Below are 22,227 nucleotides of genomic sequence, written 5' to 3'. Positions count from 1 at the left end.
TAGACAAGAACAGAAATTAAATACACAAACTTACCCCTCTCAGATTCTGATGTTTCTGATCGGGGAACAGGTGACTTCAAGGACCCAGCTACTGGCATCTTTTCTCCTCCTTTAGCATTTTCCTTGGATTTCATTTCCTTCGCTACATCTCTTTCTCTGGACGGCTCCTTTTCTCTCTCCTTTTCTGCAGTTGACTTTGACTCAATGATGGTAACAACTGTCTTGGACTTTTCTTCTTTTGAAGCTTTTTCTTCCTTCTTGACTTTTTCCTTCTCTTTGTCAGATTTTGGAGTTTTCTCCTTGATCTCTCTTGGTTTATCATCTTTATTTGCCCGTTCTTCCTTTGGTTTATCTTTCCCATCCTTCCCAAGTGCCTTCATCTCTGGAGTGGCAGCTGGAGTCTTGTCTTTTTTTTCTTTATCTTTTTCCTTCCCGCTTTTTTCTTTATCATCTTTCTCTTTAATAATTTTGCTGCATCAAAAATAAAAAGGCTAATTAGCCTGCATACAAACCCAGCTATAGTTTTATCACAAAAGAGCTTTACTTCTGATGGTTTGATAGAAACTCCTGAAACAGTCACTGTCAGATTTCAGATTTGCTGTCTCTATCAGAACAAACAAATGTTTTCCTTTGTTTTATCTTTATTTATCTAAAATGGAATACATTTAACAAGTGTCAGACCAGTACAGTTACACATTTTGGAAGAAATAATCTATAAAAATAAATTAATAAATAAATTTACTAAACTTGAAGAAATGGAAACAATTTATATGGAACCTGAAAGTAAAAAAGAAAAGGCAGGTCAGTTCCCAGTTTAATTCTATGGTTTGGAAGGAAGAAAATAGAAAATGTCAAAGCATAATTTTTCTCACCTATTAGAAGCACTGTTTCCATTGCTTGTTGTCACCTTCGGTGTAGCGTTGACAGCTTTATTAATAACTTTCACCACACCCTGAGACTTCTCCTTTAGTTTCTCTGTTTAAAAAAAAAAAAGAGGACAGCTTTATTGCAACAAGTTAATATACATCCTGTTGGTTGAAATAATACAAGTACCTAAGCTACACATGGTCTTATATGAGTGTGCTAACAGTTAAAATAGGTAATTAAATGCAGAACACCCTCTCCCAAAACCAGCTAGAAAATAAAGAACACACACTGACTCTATTTAGTATCGCATTTATATTTTTTTCTTTTCAGTTTTACGAGCCAGATTTTGAGAGAGTGGCCTGTAATGTCAGAAGAATTCTACTAGATAAAAATAATAATAATAATCATAGGTTTGTTTACCAGTCTCCTCAGTAGTGCCTTCTTCGAGTCTAACTGTATTTATTGTGAGAGATGTAGGCATCCCAGCACCACCTGGCCCATTTTGTACTGTTGCAGCTACAGCATTCCTGGCAGGTGGGTCTTTGTGGTGGAATTCATTTTCAGGTATCATGAAAGGCTTCCTACTTTTCAACTGCCCAGAATAGCTGCAAGTCGCACAGATTGTTAAATATGCACAAACATAAAGCAAAACATGGGTTGAACTTTAAATGAGGATCTAATCTAACAGTTCATCTGTTATTTATTTCACAGATTTTTCCCAACTGATACGCAGTTTCTTCCCCCTTTATCGATGAGCTCAAAAGGGAAAAAACCAAAACAAACAAACGAAACACCAGACACAGAAGCCCTACCTGCACACCATCTTCACCACCACCACCACCACACACGCATACACACACACCCGTGCCAAACACACAGAAGAAGCAGCCTACTGACAAAACTTAAAACTGTTAGGGCAACCTGAATTGCCCAGCAAGCACACATGGATGGTTCTGCATTCATCACAGAAAGATGTAAAACATAACTACACATTTTAGTTTAGCATTTTAGAATCATATAAACTTCCAAAATCTAAGTGGTCATGTAAAATAGCCCTTGGCTTTCTTCATTTTACTCTCCCTCCTACCTACTTGCTGCTATACTATTTCTCTAAATTTAAGCTATACTCTTGTGAGTGGAAATCTTTACTATTTAAAATGTTTTAATAGAGTCTTGTAAAGGAAATTAGTGATCATCCAGCACAAAATGAAAGTTCTCATTCACACGGCCAGCCCTGAGATGCAGGATAGTGAAATCTTCTGTGATAAGGTAAAAATCAAATGTTAGACTGTAACAGTTCCAAGTCTTTAGAAGCCTTTCATGATCCACTTTTAACCACTTTCTTAAAGTAAGGTGTTGTTACCCCATAGCCAATGCATATAGGTCAGGTCTCTTCTCTTTCTCTTCCTGACATATCTTATGTACTCTTCTTTCCAAGGCTTGGCCCAGGTTCAGCACTTTCGGATACCATGGAAGAATTTTGGTCAGCACAATCAGGATATTTCTGATATGTGTATATTCACCTGTTTCAAGGCAGTGAACAGAAGCCTAGAACACAAATTAAATGTAATTAAGTCGTGGTTTTTTGTTAAAGGTTCGTAAAAACTAAGTTTTTCAGCATCTTTATTTACCTTAGTTAATTTATAGTGCCATTTGTGTACCACATGTCTAAAATTCTCATAATCCAGTTGATCAGCTTTATTTCCACCATCAAATCCAGTTGCCCGTAATATAGTTAGAAAGCCTGGATAGTTGCCACATTCCTACATGCGAATACAGGCAAAAAAGGAAAAAAAATATTTTCCAGGAAGCATAAACACAGTAATTCTGCAAAAGTTAATACTATAACCGAAGCACTTTTTCACTGATTCCGCTAAAGACTAAGACACAATCACACTTTACAAGACTTAAACATAAATAAGCTTTTAAAAAAAGTATGTGTGTAAGTCTTAGTTGTGGCTGAGAGAAAAGGTTATTCACGATTTAACTAGCTTTTACAAGGAGTATTGTGAGTTTCCATATACTCCCGAAATTATCTTCAAGACAAGCTATTTCTTACAGAAATGCAAGATGTTTTTTAGACACTTTTTTTTTGACACTATACAAAATTACTTCTAATAAAACTACATGAATTACAGAAAGTCAATTCTAAGATTATGCCATCAGAAAAATTCAATCACATGATGTTTTTGCATCTAACTAATGATTTCACTAAATCCATTTTTATTGGGACAAATTACACAAGTGGCTTTACATATTCTCATGAGCAAACACATTTTAATAACTTCACATACCTTTTCATATATGACTCTGTCACTGTGCCATCTAGTCACAGTCTCCAGCATACAGCATAAAAACCTGCCATATCTACTAGCTTCATTTTCAGTGCAACTTGCAACTGTATATATAATATCAGAGAAAACCTGTGAATATCAGTAATAAAAAGTTACAGTGACTTTACTGAATTACAAAACGAATGCAAATCAACAAGAATTTCAAATTTCTCTTATCTAAACCACCATTAAGCTGATTTCTAAATATAAAGGAGATCTCTTGTAAAACATTCTCAGTTTGCTTTCAAGACGTTATTACCCCACTGCTTGGCCCAGAATCGAAGCACTGCATATAGCTGATGCTGACATACACAAGTTTTCCATAGTTAAAGTGTGTCTTCACTGCCATATAACTGTTTTGTTTTCAAATTAATAATTTATTTGAGCAGGTAGAAGTAAGCACCTAGCAAAGCTGATGTGAAAGGATTTTTTTCCTGGCCTCACAGGTTTGTCAGATCGGTCTCGGGCAGTTGCCTACTTTTGTCACCTAGAACATGGACTGAGTATTTGAGTGAGAATGCTCTTTTGGACACATGAAAACAAAACAGATAACTTCAAATGTCTCATCTCAAAGGAAACCAGACAATCCTAATTAAATGTTCACATGAAAACAATCTTCACCATAACTTTTTACAACACAGCCCCATACACATCCTTTTGATCAAAGCTCATAGTCAATTCTGTTATAACTGTACAGACGATGCACTAACTTAAGAATTTGACTTCTTACAGCAGTAAGTGCCAGAATTGTTCTGATACCCCAGAACAGTACAGTCAGCTGGTACTATTGGAGCTGAATGCAAACTGCAAGATTCTTCCACCTACATTCTCCCCTGTCTTCCTCCACAGGAGAAAAAGAATGGCTATATGAACTATGAGAACAGCCTGAACAAATGCCTCCTCCAACTGCCTCGTTTGGTCCAGAAAGTCAGGCTGCTACGGCTGTCAAAAATACTCCCCATGCCACCATGGGAGTCCCTTCCCTCGTCTCAGCAATGATACAAATTAGTCTGCTGTCTGTAGCACCATTCGCCAGGGTGAGAAGGGTCCTAAGGATGCTGCTTATGGGGGTCAAGTATAAGACAGTTGATACTAGAGCAGTCAGGCACACACAGATAAAATGGGAGGGTTAGATGAGGCCGTATTAACGCAGAACACTGGAAGGCTGCAAAACCTGAATGCACCTCCTAAGACTGTTGATGACTTTGCTCTGAAACTCTAGTCTCATTAGGATAAGTAAAAAACAAAATTTCTTGAAAAAAATCCCCTGAAGCTCTAGGAAAATTTGGTTTGTACATTCTGAAGTACAAAAGGGAACTTTTGATTGTCACAGCTTCTAGAATTAAACATAGGTAATGATTTTGTTTATCTCTTTTGGGAGGCAAGGGGGGAGGTACTAGTTTTGCATGCTCATAATAGTAATTAAGTACACACACAGAGTTCTAGCTACTTACCCTGTCATAGCAGAGAAGCGTGGAGAAGTTGGGTGTTTTCTGCTGATGCACCAGTTCTACAAAGTGAGCACAATAAACTGCATCGATTGCCGAAAAAATGCATCGAGGAAATATACATAGCTGCAAAAATTTTGTGATAGTCTCATTTTTGGTAGACTCTTCAAAAACAAAGAGGTTGAGGGGGAAAAAAAGAGAAAGAAAAAGTTAATGGGTTACCACTAAACTACTCTTCCCAAGAAGTTCAGTATCACACATCAGACCGCTTGTATTCCAGACATATCTTTGTCACTGCTCAGAAAAAGTGAAAATGCACTTAACTATTTGAGGACGAGGAGGTGGGTAGGAGGGTGGATGTAGCAAATATTTCTTTCTTTTTGGGAAAATTCTTCTATTATGCAATGGGGGGGAAAAAAAACAGGCTCAGAAAAAACTTTGGTAAACTTCTCCAACTGTTCTGCACATTAGCAAAAGCAACACCATCTGCTATTTCTCTAGAACACTTGTTTTCTCATTTCTAGATGAGGCTGACTTTCAGCTCAGTTTCCTTAGAAATGGAAGAACATGCTGGCTATGTGCAATCCCTTAACAAACATTTTTCCATATACCAAACAATTACAGGAATTTAAATAGAGGAACAGTCTTCAGTAAACCACTACCCCAATATACACACATTTTGTGAAAGTTTCGTTCTACCACTGAGTAAAAGACTGCACTGTATGCTCAACAGTTACCTGTTCGTTTGACCAGCCACTGGTTGGTTAACACAACAGTCAAACACATACCCAAACTGGTCCCATGGCAGCTCTTGCCCAGTTAACAAGGAGCATAAAAACAAGCTGGGAGGGATGTACAGCACAAAAGGAAGGTAGGAAGAAAATAAATGTACGGATGAAAGCACAAAACTCAAGACTGCAAATGGATGCCTTCAACGGAAGAACAGTCATAATCCTCAATGAGGGCAACTGGTGTTTTCGCACTAGGATTCTTGCACAGGCTGCAGAGCACAAGCCATAAGACCCAAGATTTACTTGTTCTGATTCTGTGATGCTCATGGAATAAATCTTGTTCAAGAAAGGTCTGTCAGCTTTTACTTAACTAAAAAATTTATGTTCATTTTATTTAATTTTAGTATCTACCCCTCAATGGCTATAACAACAAGCCTTTGACACTCGGGGAAAAAAAAAAACCAAACAAACCACAACTAGACACCCCACCCCCTGCAAAAAACCCCAAGAGAACCACAGCTCATAGAACAATCAAGTGTGTAAGTTTTACTTCAAAAGTGTAAAAGTAAAGCAAGTAAAGCAGCCAGTCAGAATAGCTAGTTTCCAATTGTTAAAGTTACCAGTGTACTTATTCTGCCAAAAATTAACCAACTCTTAATGATATAACCACTATATCGAAAGTATCTCCACAAGAAGCCAGTCTTTTTAAAAAAAAAAAAAATAATAATAATAATAATTACTACTACCGTGGATACACTGTTCAATATCCTCATATAGCACAATTTCTTGTGCTATAATAAAGATAATCTTGTGCTAATATAACGATAATTTGTTTCAATGGGGAAACTGCTGAAAAAATTAAGTTTGTCTCCAGTTGCAATGCTGGGAAACTTCTTGCAGCTGAAGTCTAAGCACTCAAGAGCCAATAATAAGCTATTCCCTGTACCCCACAAATGCCTGTATTATTAAGAGTACATGTTTATACACAGATCATATCTACACAAACAATTTTCTACATGCTTTTGGGTGCTTCCTTAAGCAGAAAAATTTATCAATCAGCTGTAGATGTGTCAGGTAGTAATTCTTCATCCAGTAATTTCATGTGGCTAATTAGCTGTCCGTACCAGTACATTAAATATTTATAGGGAATAACCTTTCTTGATTTAACTGTCAATGTTTCTTCATTAAATCAGTTGGGTGTATCTTACATGAGTCGGACAATAAAACGCTTTTCCACTGGATTATGCTAGGCTCCTTGGGACAGACGAACACTACTTCCAGTTACAAACTGAAAGTTCTTCCAGAGAAGAAAACTGACCAGAGAAAAATATTTCAGATTAACCATACTAGTAGAGTTCACAATCAATATGAAACATTACAGAGGCTTTGTCAGAGAAAATTTGTTCCGCTTCCTGCGTATCTGCCATTTGAAACATTTGCATGCCGTTTCACTTCGTGGCGCTGTTAGGCTGGCACAATATTTATCTGGTGACTGGAACAGGGTTTATGTTACCACTCAAATACTGGCATATTGCTCCTAATCACAGGACTCAAAGTAAGTTAACTCAAACCACTCATTGAGAGTTCACATGCCTTCTTGCAATGTAGCAATTATACTAACTTAGCAGCATTCTAACTACAGTAACTAAATGCAAGCCATCTTGCAATTACAACTTTCCACTGAATTGGTCAATCTCTTATTTACTTCCTAAATTAGTGCAATATTTAATGGTGTTGGCATGGCAAGAAACAAACAAAACATATCCATGAAAAGCAACTACTCAGCATTTGCAGCAAAGACACATTAGATACTAATTAAAAGTCTACCTTGCTAACAGACCTCAACATATAAAGAGATCAAATTTAAAAATCAACTTCAAAGTGTTAGCGCAAGCTGAACTTTTAGTTCTGGGGACAGTGATGACTACAAAAACAACCAGAGTGTTTCCCCTACACACACTTACTTGCCAGAAGCCAGTTATCCTTCTCTAGTTTCAGTCTCTGTAGAACCCTCTGCACATGCTCCAACTGCTTCTTCTCTTCTTCAAGAAGCTTGTCCTGAAGAGCTGTGCAACGTTCTTTTTCTTTTTTCTTTTTATTTGGAGGCTATAAAATGTCAATGCAACTCATTTAGTACTATACTAACACTTGCTATAGACAGAGCAATTAAATTCCTGATAATGCTAAAGAATACTTGAAAAGCTTTCTATTTCACTAAATGATGTTCTGCTCTAGATCAACTGATTCTATGAACACCCGCTGACTAAAGTTAAGACAAAAGTGAACAGCTAAGCCATAGATATAGGGTGTCAAAGATTGCTTTCTGAAACACAGATTATCCAGTAATTTTCAGTTAGTGAAGCCACTGGTACTTTTAATGAGGGAATTATAAGAAAGAGTCAATCCAAATTATGTGAATGTGACAAATCAGAACGGGTGAATCAGGTGACATAAAACCTCACAGATCTAAAAATCGACCCTCATACAAGATTTCACAAAAAAAAAAAAGTGTCTTTCAAGGTTAGAAAGTTCAAACTAGACCATAAAATTATATAAACATACCATTTCCTGATTGTCATCTATGGCTTTCATCTGGACCTTAAGTTTATTGACTTCTCTGTCATAGCTACTATGTGGGACGGCAAGGTCGTACATTGTCAAAGACCAGAATGTAGCATAAAACTGTGGACTGATGTCATCCCAAACCTTGGGAAGGTGCAGAGAAATCACAGCATCATGAACAGGAGCCATCACCAGCTCACATGATGTAATGTATTTGTGAACTTTGTGCTGCTGTTTATTTCCCTTCTCAGCTTTCTTTAGTTCATCATACTTTGACTGTGGGTTAAAAAAAGGAAAAAGAAAAATTTGTAATCTTTGTAGACAAACAATGTAATTTAACTTTTTTCAAAAGCTTTTCTATGTAAAAAACATTTACACACATATAAAAAACATTTACACACATAAGATGTCATTTACATACATAAAGCACTCAAAAACATTGTACAGAACTTTTAGTGCTTATCCATATTGGATGGATTTGTATTTCTTCATGATGCTGCTACCTGTTGTTACAGTAACACATTATACTACACCAAGTAAAAACTGCTCTCGATATTTAACATTTTATGTGCAGAGACAAATTTATTTCTGACACTTCCTGAGATACCACACATCTTGGCAGCTGCAACATTTTCCTCCACAGCAGAAATCCATCTAAAACATCTGCAGAAGAACGTACACCTTTGGGGGAACAGGGAGGGAGAGAATTCCTACTGATCACCTAAACCATCAGAACAGACAACTCCCTTTGCTGCAACTTCTGTCAGTTCTGTGAAAGCTGACACATGGGCCATATTTTCTATGCAGAATAAAGGATAAGCTGTTCCAGCCCATGGCTTCTCTTTCTAGCTCAACTCATAAAGCTTCTGCAAGTTTTTTCTTCTCCAACAAACTTTAGCAGGAACCTAACACATATATTAATAACATGCAATAAAGCATCACTAACAGCAAGCAAACAGAAGAGTTCTACTCACTGAAATATGGTGTGCATACATGGGTCTCGAGAGGAAAAATGCAGCATCATGAGGTGTGTGAAACTCATTACAGAGAACGTCAATAGAAGGCACTCGCTTAATGTAATCCTCTGTGCTTAGGTTGGATGCTAAAAATCCACCAAATTGTACCAGGGTGTCATGGCACTACATGTGAAAAATACAAATATTTAGCAACCAGTATTATTTTGTTCAAAAGTGAAGTTAGGCAGATCTTAAAAAGAAAAAGCTTTCAAAAAAGTTAACACCACATAGAGGAGCAAGAATTTTCTCATGGGGGAAGAGATGCTAAATTTTCCATGCCACAGACTTCAGTCACTCAATGCTGACTCAACTCTACTTTCACATAAAAAAACGCCCCCCCCCCCCCCAAAAAAAAGGCCACCAAAAAACCCCAAGCCCTACAAAAGCCAGCAGAACTGTAAGAGCATTCTGTTCTACCAGAATGAAATGAAACTAGTTCCTACTGCCTAAGGCAGCAAAATTCAGGCTGCTGCTTTAAAAAAAAAAAAACAAAAAAACCCAAAGAAAGCTCCTCTAACAAAGATCAGAGAAACATAATAGAAATATACATTACATACAATATACATTAAGAAATAAGAACTTAACTTTTTATGACAAAGGATGTTTTAATCTTTCACTCAGAGGTCACTTGTCAATATAATATATATTTAATAAATCCAGGTATTTTACTGAGATCACAGCAACTTATTTTGAAAATTCTTATATATTCATAATTATTGTGCTGAATTCTTATATTGTGCTGATACACTAGAAGTTACCAAAGAAAAGGAGGGGTTCTTACAAATGCAAGTGTTTGTACTTGCCTGATCATACAGTTTTCCCACGAGCTTCAGATGTTTTTCCCCTCCCTCTTGAAAGATCACACCATTTCTCTGTTGAGCCATAAGCAGGCACAGTGGAAGGGCAAGATCATGGTCCAATAACGCATCTTTCAATCTCTGAGAAGATTTTTTTGTATTCCTGATTTGGCCAAAGTATCCACCCTGTGTAGTACAGAAACAGTTGCCCAAGTTTGGAAATAGTGCATCACAAATGGAAACCATGTGTGCTTCTGACTGCAGAAATACTGATGAATTAACATCAATACAGTTTCCTGTCTGCCAATAAAACTCTCTCTGGATCCTGTACTGCAATGTATGTATATAAGAATCGGAAACTAACTGGCCTTTCCTACTATTAATTAGTCTTTTAGACAGTAAATGAAGAGTGACATTTCAGCTCAGGCATCACAACACTGCATTTTAGACCTAGGTCTGCTGCTATCTGCTCAAAGTCTCTACTCTGTTTCTAGACTACCGTTTTTAAACTACTCAGGTTTTCGTTCCAATTATAGCATTCAACTCCCTAGAGAGTTGAGTCTAGGTCAGACTCAACTAGTTGACCTAGTCTGACCTAGCTGAGTTTAGGTCAGACTCAACTAGGTCTTTGATGCCAAAGTTGCCAAGGCTGCAACAGTTTTAACTGTTAAAATGGTTTAAGATGTTACTCCACTCAACAGGGAGCTACTACCCCCAGAGCAGGGCTAAAGCAACAGGACTGCACAATACACAAGCTCACTGGCTGCTGTAATTTGCAGGTCAGTCATCTATCACGGGATAATGAAGGCTGCTTTCATTAATATGAGATGCTGTGAAGCACAACAATTAAGGCTCATGTATACATGAGCCATTTACATTGTGTACATGAGCCATATACGTTTTGTCTTGGCTGCCTGTCTGCAAGGCTTGTAAGCTCAATGGAGTGGGAAGCTCTCTGATGAAAGCAGTAACAACTTTCCCAGCTATACTGGCAGAGTTCATGAATTAGACTCTTTAGAACCACCATTAATAAGCAATAGCTACTATTAATTAAATTTAACAAAAACACACCTCAGCTTTTAGTTGTTCTCCACCAGTCATTGCTTCCAATTGTTCCATTGTCATTTCTTCTGTAATTTCTATTCCTGCCATTTTCTGTACTACCTCTTTTAAAATAAGTAAATCAAAGCTGCACAGAAAACAGAAAAGTGAAGTAAAAACAAGAAAATTTGTTTAATAAATGGAAGCTATGACATTCAATACACAGTATAACGCAACACCGTGATGCACATTAAAATGTTTTAATTCTTTTCTGAAGAAGAAACCAGTATGCTGAGTGCACAAGGATTTCTTTATTGCAAGTAAGTTAGTACTTAAAAAAAAATGCAGGCATTCAATAGCTGGATTTCAGAACCCCTTCAGAACAATTTCATTGTTTTTGAAAATAATAGTGGGTGTGGTGCTATTAAGTATCAACAAAATAATCATAAAAGTTTATCACTCCCTTTTGTTGTTTTACACGCTTCATACTGTATCTATATAGTTCTTTCATGAACATGGACTATTTTAAATTTTAATTAAATTTTTTAGAATAGTACACAGCCTTAGAAATTTACTGGCAAAATTAGTCTGGAGAGGTTACCTGGAACACAGAAAACATTTTTTACTTAAAACACAGAATATACAAAACACTCCAATAATCATCCCGTTCAGAGACTAGGCTTTATTTACTTCCTGCTCTGAATTCTATATGGGCAATGACTTTTCCTCAACAGATCATTCATGTTCACTCAAATCAGCCATATTTTCCAGTAACTTCTGAAATGTGTGTAACCTGCTCATAAGAAGTATTGATCCATGCCCCTCAAAACAAAGTTTAATATTTAAATAATTTATATTGTTTATATTTTTGTTTGCTTTTCCAAACATCAGCATGTTTTCTGTCTAGGAACTATGCAATACCGGCATATAATCCCATTCAAATACTTGAATACCCCAGTCCTATGGAACTGGTCATAGTGGTAAATCCATTCTATTTCTACAATCGCAAACTAAACTGAATATTAAAAATAATTTCTTTTGGGTTTTTTGTTTGGTTGTATTGTTGTGTTTTTTTTCCCAAAGCACTTAATCTTATTAATTAATTCTGGGGAAAGACAAGAAACATTACTTACCCTTCCTCTGTAGCTCAATGTGATTGTACCATCATCAGAAAACAAAATAAGTTTGGGACAGGGGAGCACATGAGACTGAGTGTCTACATTGCAGGGAAGGGAAAAAACTAGATTTCTCAACAGAAATACCCTAAAATAACATGCTGCGTTATCTTCACTGGTAAGCTGTCTTTCAGTAACCATATGGGGACTCATAATAGAAAAAAGTTGATACTCACCTATATGATAAAAATAACACATTAAAATTAAATAAATAAATGAACTAATAATACTAAGTGATGATGATGGAAGGACAAAAGGAAGATTCAAACTGGAAACCTTGCTTAAAAATTTTTTTTTTGAGTTATGATTAACACTGACATATCAAGAAGCAATCAACTGCCATTAAATAAGTTGGACAAAGTATTTAAAATAATATTAAAATGTTAAAAGCCATCCCTGCAGAGAAGGCATTATGAGAAAGAAAAATCTAAAACTATAACAGCCACACCCTTTTGTATCACAGATACTTGTTTTTTAAATAATGTACAATCATTTCTATGACAATACCACAGACCAGCAGAGTGGTTTTTTCCCCCGTCTGATTAGTTGTTAAGAAAATTGTGTTAGAAGAAGTTACAGATGAAGAATCAGTACTTCAAAAATAGTATGTCACAGCTAGACAATTAGAAGAAAAATACTGTACCAAAGAGGGTATTATCCTTTCTGCTATTTAGATTTCTTAACCTTCCTGGTATTATGCACGGAGCTTTACCGCTACTAGAGTAACTACTGCATCGAGCGCCCATGTATCAGCAAACACGCAAATAATACATTATAAAAATTGTGCAAGACTTGCCTTTTCCCAGCTTTCAGTTGGTTGGCTACATATTGAAGTAGACCAGCAAGTTCAATTGGGTATTTTCGGAAAACTGCACCACAAAAGCTAGCCAGACCTAATGCAAGGAGAAATAGCTGTGACTGCACCTCATGAGATACTAATCATTAAATAAGCATTAACGAAATACGTGTGGAATGTTAGAAATATATGTATTTTTGCAATACATAAAATACATAATACACATAATACATAGAAAAAATTATTTCCTATTGATTAAACTTGCCAACTCTCTGTTTTGTTTTAAAAATTAGCTGTTAGATCCAAGTGAAATATTGATCGTAATGATCAGTAGTATGGTAGATCATAGGGAAGGTGAAGTATTTTTAACATTAATGTAATAAATAAAACAAGAATACTAACTCTGCAGCCAGCTCGAGATTGTAGTGTCATCATGCTTCATTCTTTCCTTCTCAGGGTTTGCCAGAGCTTCAATGATACAGTCTTTAGTGGAGTTAAGAATATTTTTCCTCAATTTGTAAAAAGAAAAGTTACACAGACTTGTTTTTTCCAGCTCCACAATTTGTAATATATGAACATGATATGCAAGTACAGCAAGCATGATACATGGGATCCGCCAACATAGTTAGAAAAAAATAAAATCATGAAAGAAACGGTAACTTAAAAAGCAGTGTTTACCTACAGTTTACAGGATCACCACACCTTCAACAACAGAGTGAAAGTAGTAAAAAAACCCCTTAAAAATAAAGTATAATTTTCTTCGTGTGAAAGAACAAATAGAGAAGGTTCTATAACCCACTAAGAGTGCAAAGGTATTTGCGAACTTGACTAGAATTTCCAGCAAAGAGCAGCAAGAATACAAAACAATAGAAGATATTTACTCACAGACAGATTTAATCTGTCTACAGCTGTTACTTCATCAGCAACTAGATGTATTTATTTACATAAAAGGATACATGCCAAGACATCGTAGTTCAGTGAAGTGAGGTATTTCAATGAATCAACCACCGGAGTTATTAAGTTATCATATTTTTGTATTTGTGATAAAATCTGAAAGTTACAAAAGACATTCAGCTGAACAGGAACGTATTCCTTATATTCCACATAATAAATCAACACCATTTAACAATGCTTGTCTTCAAAACCTACACAAAACATCCTCTGAAATTAGTTTTTCAGAAGGTCCTAAACCACTTTCAAAATAATATGTAATCTCATGAATTTATCTAGTACCTTAGAGATATCAATGAAAGACATCTCCAATATGTAGAAACAATTCTGTATAATTATTTTTCTTTTCAGTTATCAGAAAATAAAATCACAAAAACATTTCACTTTATTTAAGTTTTCTTAAGAATCCTAAGCCTTAGCTGTGCTTCTGTTGCTACTTGTAAAGGACTATTTTAAAAAATTAATCTAGGTCATGAAAGAATATGAGTAAACTGTATTAAGTTTTAGAATGTTCTCTTTGGTACATGACATGCAGGTGCGTGCATGAGTATTGCAGTATTAATTTCTTCAAGTAACATCTTAAAACTAGTAGATCAATAATCACAAGTCACATTTCTGAATAAGGTGGAGGTCTATCAACATACTTTTACACCTCTCAAGCATTCTGTAACACCAAGTATTCTTAAAAATCCTCCCCAACTTCATAGGTGTATTTCAGACTTCAAAGGTTTACGTTTTCTTCTAAGTGACCCTGATGTATCTTCATCGCACAACTGCCCACAGCAACCTAACTTGAATTTGCATTCTGCATAACCTGATCAGCACATCCCTGTACCTCTGAGACCCACCTCAGCTATCTCAAATTAAATACTTTACTCCTATAAATAAGTGGGTCTAATTTTCTGTGCAGTTTTGGTTATTCAAGAGCTACTGTGATATTTAGTATCTCAGACCTGTACGCTACTAGCAAATTACCATTTTTAAATGTGCATCAAAAGTAAAAAGTCATTAAATTAGATAGGACTGCTCTCTCACTAAGACAGCAGGTCTCTCCCTATACTATCTATTGTTAGGATGAAATAGTATTCAAATACATGTAACTACATACATAATCAAACAGAATTGTAGGATTGCTGTGGCTGAGCTTCCCAATTTGTCTTCCAGAGGGTTTCACATTTTCCTTAGTTAAACGCCTGTAAAAGAGAACATATTTTATTGCAATAGACAAGCTAAAGCAATATTAAAACAACAGGTTAGTTCCAGTAAAGAAATACCTTTATTAGTCTCAGAGATTAAATTCCAAGTAGCAGATGCGTTTTTAAGAAATCTAGGCATAGAAATACTGCTCCTCTGGGAATCCGAAATTTATAATCCTATAACATGCAGAGAGTACAAACAAACCACTTGTCCCTATATTACTATGGTCTGTATTCTAGTTTCAACTTTGAGCACTTTGCATTCGGAAATTGTCAGTGGGACCCACACCACATACAAAAATAGCATGTGATGCTGTTAATCTCTCCTGAAAGTTTAGTTTAGTCACAGATAAGTCATTCTGCATTTGTGGCATTCAGTTAACTGAAAAATAGTATTAATTCCATTGCGTTACACTTCCACAGCATTCCCTACTGAAGATACAAGCTTAACCTGAAACCTGAAGTCGATACACAAAAGTAAATTGTACACATAGCAAATCTCACCAACTGACAGCACTATGGCTCATCTGCACAACTGAAATCTGTGCAAGAGAAGGGATGTAAAGTTTTACGGTCCACGCTAGCTATGCAGCAAGTCAGAGGGGAACCAACATCATTGTTTCTACCTTTCACAGCTCCAAGTCCATGTTTTACCCGTAACAATTATTCTGTTTTGCCTTTCTACAAAGGTTCTAGTTATTGTAAAACCGTAGCATTTTCTTTTGGCAACAACAAATGGAGAACCCAAATCTCTGACAATCATGTCAGAAACGTTAGATGTGAGGTAAATCTGAAATTATTGTGAGCCCTCTTGAAGATGAGTATGAATCATTCCATTCAATTCAACTTACTGCCCTACTTTCAAACCTACAGAAACAGTAACTGTGACAAGATTTTCAAGACTCCTCATATTAAAGGGTCTCCATACCTAGAGAAAATATGTGGCACTCTGACATTTCCATAAGGAAAGCAATTTATCAAACAGCAGCATACCCATGGAAAAGGTTTTAAATCATTTAATGGAACATTTTTCACAGATGAAATACCCTGGCTGGTGACAAATTTGTCTGTATCCTTACTTATTTGACAGTTTTTAATCACAGTACATTAAATACTTCATGAACAAGGATTACCAGTGAAATTACTGAGTCATTAGAAAGGGAATGTATTAGTCAAGGTTTTTCTTCAGTTGGTGACATGCAATATGTTGTATCACAGTTGATAATTATTTATCCAATTAGACAACTTACTTCATGATGTATTTGGCTCGGTCTATGGTTTGAGCTTTAACTTTCACTAGAAGTGGGTGACTGTTGTATGTTTCGTTCTTCCACTGCCCATAAAGACGGTACCTTGAAAGGTTAGAAAGGAAAGCTATTTTTAGTACTGACAATTCAAGAGACAGCTCCCAAAGAATGGAAACAAATCGTTCTACTCACCGGTACTGGTATGGAAAAGTTTTGAACATTCCCCATAATTCTTCAGACATGCATGCATTGCAGTCCATCAAAGAAAGAGATGGAAGTAAGACTTGATCGGTAATACTCAACAAACAGCTAAACAGTATCTCCTGAGATAAAGACAAAAAACTCAAGGTAACTATCAAGTAATTACATCAGAAGCAATGCTATGCATATATGCACAAATTGCACGTTCCTAGTAGACTGAAAAAATATAAGTTTGCCACAAGATTAAGTCTTCCAAAACAAAAATCTAAAAAGACTTCAAATTATCTCTCATCATAAATCTTTTATTGGATAATTTATGGACCATATATACTGTCAATATTTTATTGGTCTATATAAGATATTTGAGCAAAGCTGAAGTTTACAGCAAGTTGCACTCATATTTTCAAATCAAATAAATAATTAAAAAATTTATATACAGTAGACAGCAGCATACAGATTTTGGCAAACGCTTTCAATGTGTTAAGGTATTCCTTGCCACTACTTCCATTTTCAAAATTCCAGATTAAAACCTGAAGGCATTATATACGTTCCCAAGGCACAGTACCAATTTCCATGTTTTCAGTATCCTATCCTCACCCTTACTTAAACATTTCTCTTTCCCATTGAACTATGTTAGAATAACCATAGTAGCAAAAAAAAAAAAAAACCCCACTCCACCAAAAAAAAAAAAAACAACCCAAAAACCAACCCACAAAAAAACCTAAAACCCCAAACCCCAAAAACAAACAGAGAAAAAAAATGACCCAGAAGAGAATAATTTTCTCTGCAATGATTCAGGAAGTCAGGAAATCATTACAAGTGAAAAAAAGGAGTAATAAGTAATAATGAAAGTAATAATGCAAACTGCACAAACTTGGTATTGAACACTTGCTTGTTGATTTAAAAAACCCAAACAACCAACTTGCTTTTATGAGTTAGATCTCAATTGGACACTTGGGTTTCATTGTGACCAATTTTGATAATCCAATAAATGAGAAAATTCAGAGGGAAATAAATTAGCCAATAAAGAAAAATGAGCCACTGTACTATTAAACACCTCCCCTACTTCTAATTTCTCTTTTTGTCTATGCTTTTCCCCAGTAAATTCTTTAAGATACAAGATGCCACCAATGAAAAGTATATTTATAGAATAAATAGCTGGAGGTACTCCAGCTGATTCTGAGCAAATAAGTAGTAGAATGCACTGGAATCAAAGAACAAGATTAGGCTTGAGGAATGCAGAAGAAGAAAAAAAAAGATGACAGGAATACAAAAAAAAACCCCTATCTGTGACTGGCTCAAACTTGTCTATAAAAATCAAGGCAAAAATCAACCCAAAATCAAGTTATAGACTTAACATGCATTTGTTAAAGCATAAAACTCTTCTTTGTAGAGTTGTACAGTTATTAAACATTTGGTCTCAATTGCAATCTTGCATAAAAACACCTTCCTCCAAAGTAAACTCACCATTTTCTCTTTATCTTCTTGTTTGCTTCCATCAGACTGAAACTGTAACAAAGACAATCATGTTAATTGTAGCATAATTAACGTAAAAGTTTCAGAACAAGGCTACCTCAGCAAAAGCATAAACCATGAAGGCCACATGTCTAGTAAGTGTTTTATTTTCCAGATCTATCAGCATTAAAATATTTTGAACAGAAACTCAAATGCACAGATGAAATGCATTGTTTACATATATAGGGACTTCATAGACTTTTGTTCAAAAAGAGGTAATAACCAAAATATCAAGGAAGCTATTATAACTTTCTGTCACAATAATACCCTCTGAAGCTTTTAGTCTCCATTATTAAATCACTTTCTTTCCTCTCTTCTTGTTCCACTCACCATGAAAAGCATATTAAGCTATCACACCAGTAAGTGCACAATTATTTTAAAGGTACACTTGAGCATGAAAGCTGCAGTGCAATGTTAGTAGTCTAACTTTTAAACTACTATATGGGTTAACTTACAGTCAAATCACCTCCAGTTATAAGTATTTCTACTGTGGGTTAAATGTAGTTTCATAACTAGAACATGCTGATGGCAGTAGTGCATTAAAAAAAAACTTTCCCTATGTTACCTTAACCACTCTGTCACTGACGAATTTCTTCATAGTTCCGACCTAGAGCAAATAGCTAAAATGTTGCTCATTCTTGTCAGAAACACATGAAACTATTATATTCATATATTTACAGTAAAACTGCACGAGATTCCTAAAATGAAGTGATCTCCATTCTACTGTACATAACCATAAAGAAAAAAGAATCAAGAATAGCAGCATTTTAACTGGCAGAACAGGGGGACCCCCCACTAATTAAAAAGTTGCAACGTGTCCTACTTCCCAAGTAACCTAACAAGTGGAATAGAAAGTACCTATTTTAAGCACTGGACATGTATTAGGTTATTGTAACCCATTGTCTACCCTGTCACTCTAATAATGTAAAAAATTCCATGCAACTAGTATCATATGTCCGTTTTTTAAAAATATCCGTAACGCAGATAATGTTTTAAAACAGGAAGACCATAATGAGAGATTAGTTATCACTAAATATTCCTGGTTATAAACTTAAAGTGCCTCAAGTTGTTCATAAAAACTTTTGTTATGTTTATTGATCATAAAAACGATTAAGAATTATCTTATTTTTAAGATTCTTCAAATTTATCCTCAGTCAAGGAAATTTCCTGTGTTTCAGTATCTGAATATATACATTATTAGTAAGAACTGAGCATTTTTTTTACATCAGAGGAATTGGTATTTTTCAAGTTTTGGCAAGCTGTTCTGTCATACCAACCTCTTTCATAAATGCTTTTCCAAGACGCACCACTTTTGCAAATAAAATGGGATCATGGGAGAGATGGGGACCAAGGTAACAAAGCATGTTGAACACTTCCTTTCTCAAGTCCTCAAAGCTGTCTGCTTGTTTGGGTGCTCTCTTGTTTGGCAAAGAAGAAATTGGTGACCCTTTAGCTCCTTTAGGTACACCAACTCTGAAAAATAAGATGTGCAGCATTTCACATTAAACACAAGTGAAAAACTTTAGAAACTTATCAATACAGTTAGGCTTATTAGTGAATTCATGCTTAAAAATAAACAGTAGTTTTCCCCTACATGGCCACAGAATTCTACTTTTCTCCTTACCTGCGGTACAGAGGTTCGATTGTCACATGTACAAGCTGGCAAAGGGCAATTGCAATAGGCTTGTGTGAAGTCGCATAAAACGGTGGCATCTGATCCATAATACTTTGTGCATGCTGCCAATCACCAATTTTTAATAACGCTTCCAATAAACCAAGCTTCTGATTATCAGGAGGCTGCAAGATAACAAACAATTAATGAAAAAGTATATTCTTAGTCTTCTTCATATTTCTCCTTAAGCAGTACGCAGCTGTCATCCACAGCTAGAGTGAAAAAACTAGTATTTCAACTACGTAATAAAAAAATATGTAAAATAAAATTCAGCTAGACATTTAGACAATAAGCATGCTTCAAAAGCAGTAATAAACCAGTCCACACAGATTCTAACGTCTGGATCAAAGAAAAAACTTAAAAATAAAAGTTCAAAACAGAAGTTTATAAAGTTGTCTGATGTACGTCTGACTATGTACTTTTCAAAATGTCACAATCTATTGCAGCTTATTTCTTTACATTACATTTTAAGAACAATGCAAGCATTTAAGAATCCTTTGCATTGTGTGTTGCTCTGGATTTAAAGCACTATTTCTCTTGCAAAATCTTTTTTTTTTTTTTTAAATAAAAACTAAAACAAACCCACAAACCAACACCACCAAACTGAACCCAAAACATTCACCTGTCTCTTAGTTTGCCTGTATCATGAATTTCAAATTAGCATCTGCTCTAAGAGAGCCTAATTTTATGTGCAAGTCTACAGAAAGTTTTCCAAATATCCCATTTTGCAATATAGACATAAGAGATAATAGGAGTTTACAATTAAGATCATGCCTTGAAGCATTTTTTCATGGGCATGGTATTAATATTTTTTATTGTTATAAGTTGGTTTTCCCTGGTACCCAAGGTAAAAGTCTATTAGCAAACAACTAACAGTAAGGAACAGTGACTGCAAACTAGCTGTATGCAACTACAAGCCTAAGATGATGTTCATGCCAACGGAGGAAAGATTACAAGTCTAGGACAAAACGTTTAAGCATTTTAAGGCAAAAAAATGTTTTATTTAAATCATGCAAACACACAAGACAGACTGACAAGAACAGAAGTGACTTACAAGGCAGACGCTTCTGTGGTTCTATAGTTTGCATTGATTTTTAAATCTTTTTTTTTCCTTTTAAAACTTCCTTATTACACTGGCAACTATTTTTCTTATGGTTTTGAAAATAGAGAACAGTCTAGTACAGAGTAACATGCAAAGGAAAGTTTCAGAAGAAAACACATAGATCTGTTTAATATTCATGTTGAACTTGGGTAATAATGAAATTGTATCAAAACCTGTGCATTAAAACTGCATACTGCATACAAAGTATTCAAATTTAAACTGGAAACAGCTGTCACATGTACTTACTCTACTAATTGCTACGAATTGCACAGCTAATCACATACAAAAAGACTAACACAGAAACAAGCTTTTCAAGAAGCAGCATGCATTGCGTAACAGTGTGCAAAGAGTCACAGCAACCGTTTTTGTTCAGTACAGCTCTCCATGTTCCCATCACACAGGTTCAGACTTTGTCACTGTAATCCTTCAGAAAAATGTCGCAGTTTCTGCTAGAACTTAGAATTCCCTAGTTCTTAATTCTAAAGCTTAGCCATACAAACTGTCTTGATTCTTCTGACATCACTTGCAATAATATATACACTCCCCACGTCCCATCAAGAGTTTAGTTTTCCATCAGAACAGGGCTCCATGTCCACTTCAGAGAATACCAGGTAGCCTCATCTGACTGTAGAGAAGGTGGAGTAAAACAATGTGGTATAATCAGAAGGGATATTAAAATAATGAGCAGGAAGGAGGTCAGAAACATAAAGCTAGTGAAAAGAGTAGGTTTAAGCAGCAGATGTGGCTGCAGTTGAGAGCCAGAAAGCAGCAACTGTATCAGCTGCCTGAGGGAAGAAAATGAAATTAGATTTTTCAAGCTAGGCAAGAAAAATGGAAGGAGGAAGGGAGGTCAGAGACGTACATTATCAAGGTGGGGTAGAACAAATAGGAGTAAGTATACAAAACAGATTGATACAATGAATCCAGGAGGATACAGAAAATCAAGAACAGAAGCTATCAAGACTGATGGACCCCTTCCCTCTCTCCAATACGCCACTTATAAAATGCAAATATCAAGCTTTTACTTTGCTTTTTTTGTTTTAAATGAGATGTTTCAGCAGTACTTAGACACTCAAATGCAATGACAACAGAAAAGCTGCTAAAAGATTAAATAATTTTCTTTTTCAAGTAAGGCTTGGACACACTGAAACAAATTAGACCTAGGGCAACACGAACAATACATGATGTAGCAGCACCTTAAATAAAGAGTATACACTTACACATACAAAGATACAGATCTAATGGAAAGCACAGTGGACAGTTACAATTAAAAATGTCAGTTAAAACCTTTTTCTACAATGCAGGATAATTATACCAGCATTCATACATCTGGCAATTCTTTGCATCCCAATTCTTGATTGAGAGAAATAAGGAATAGACTCTTATTAATATCCTTATTTTCAAGACATCAACTGGGATTATACTATCACAGGTCCTAGAAAAACACAAATTGCGAAATGCTGGTACATACGTAGTGGAGTTGCTACAACAAAAAGGGAGGAAAGAAGTTTATCAGCCATTGAACCAATAACATCAAACCTACAGTAATCCAGAACAAACCCCAAACCATGCATTTT

At 35.6% G+C, this 22,227-nt stretch overlaps 1 protein-coding gene across 1 annotated transcript in view; it reads right to left on the bottom strand.

Annotated features, from left to right (window-relative positions):
- THOC2 (THO complex subunit 2) overlaps positions 1–22,227 on the bottom strand; it is a gene marked incomplete at its 5' end in the record, with an annotated part of 51,758 nt that overhangs the window by 9,142 nt on the left and 20,389 nt on the right. Inside the window, 21 exons of the mRNA XM_082004277.1 lie at positions 35–471; positions 873–975; positions 1,288–1,472; positions 2,231–2,415; positions 2,499–2,630; positions 3,162–3,290; positions 4,655–4,812; positions 7,344–7,485; positions 7,942–8,217; positions 8,916–9,080; positions 9,761–9,940; positions 10,826–10,943; positions 12,767–12,863; positions 13,169–13,249; positions 13,723–13,816; positions 14,826–14,910; positions 16,164–16,265; positions 16,353–16,483; positions 17,829–17,870; positions 19,154–19,349; positions 19,501–19,673. Of these exons, the coding sequence (XP_081860403.1) occupies positions 35–471; positions 873–975; positions 1,288–1,472; positions 2,231–2,415; positions 2,499–2,630; positions 3,162–3,290; positions 4,655–4,812; positions 7,344–7,485; positions 7,942–8,217; positions 8,916–9,080; positions 9,761–9,940; positions 10,826–10,943; positions 12,767–12,863; positions 13,169–13,249; positions 13,723–13,816; positions 14,826–14,910; positions 16,164–16,265; positions 16,353–16,483; positions 17,829–17,870; positions 19,154–19,349; positions 19,501–19,673 (3,211 nt within the window). The remainder of the gene's footprint in view (positions 1–34; positions 472–872; positions 976–1,287; positions 1,473–2,230; positions 2,416–2,498; positions 2,631–3,161; positions 3,291–4,654; positions 4,813–7,343; positions 7,486–7,941; positions 8,218–8,915; positions 9,081–9,760; positions 9,941–10,825; positions 10,944–12,766; positions 12,864–13,168; positions 13,250–13,722; positions 13,817–14,825; positions 14,911–16,163; positions 16,266–16,352; positions 16,484–17,828; positions 17,871–19,153; positions 19,350–19,500; positions 19,674–22,227) is intronic.

This window comes from Phaethon aethereus, assembly GCF_964289735.1.
Source record: "Phaethon aethereus genome assembly, chromosome: 10".
In the NCBI taxonomy this organism is placed as follows: Eukaryota; Metazoa; Chordata; class Aves; order Phaethontiformes; family Phaethontidae; genus Phaethon; species Phaethon aethereus.
The sequence above is the reverse complement of the archived record's forward strand: the minus strand, read 5'-3'. Positions and strand labels throughout refer to the sequence as shown.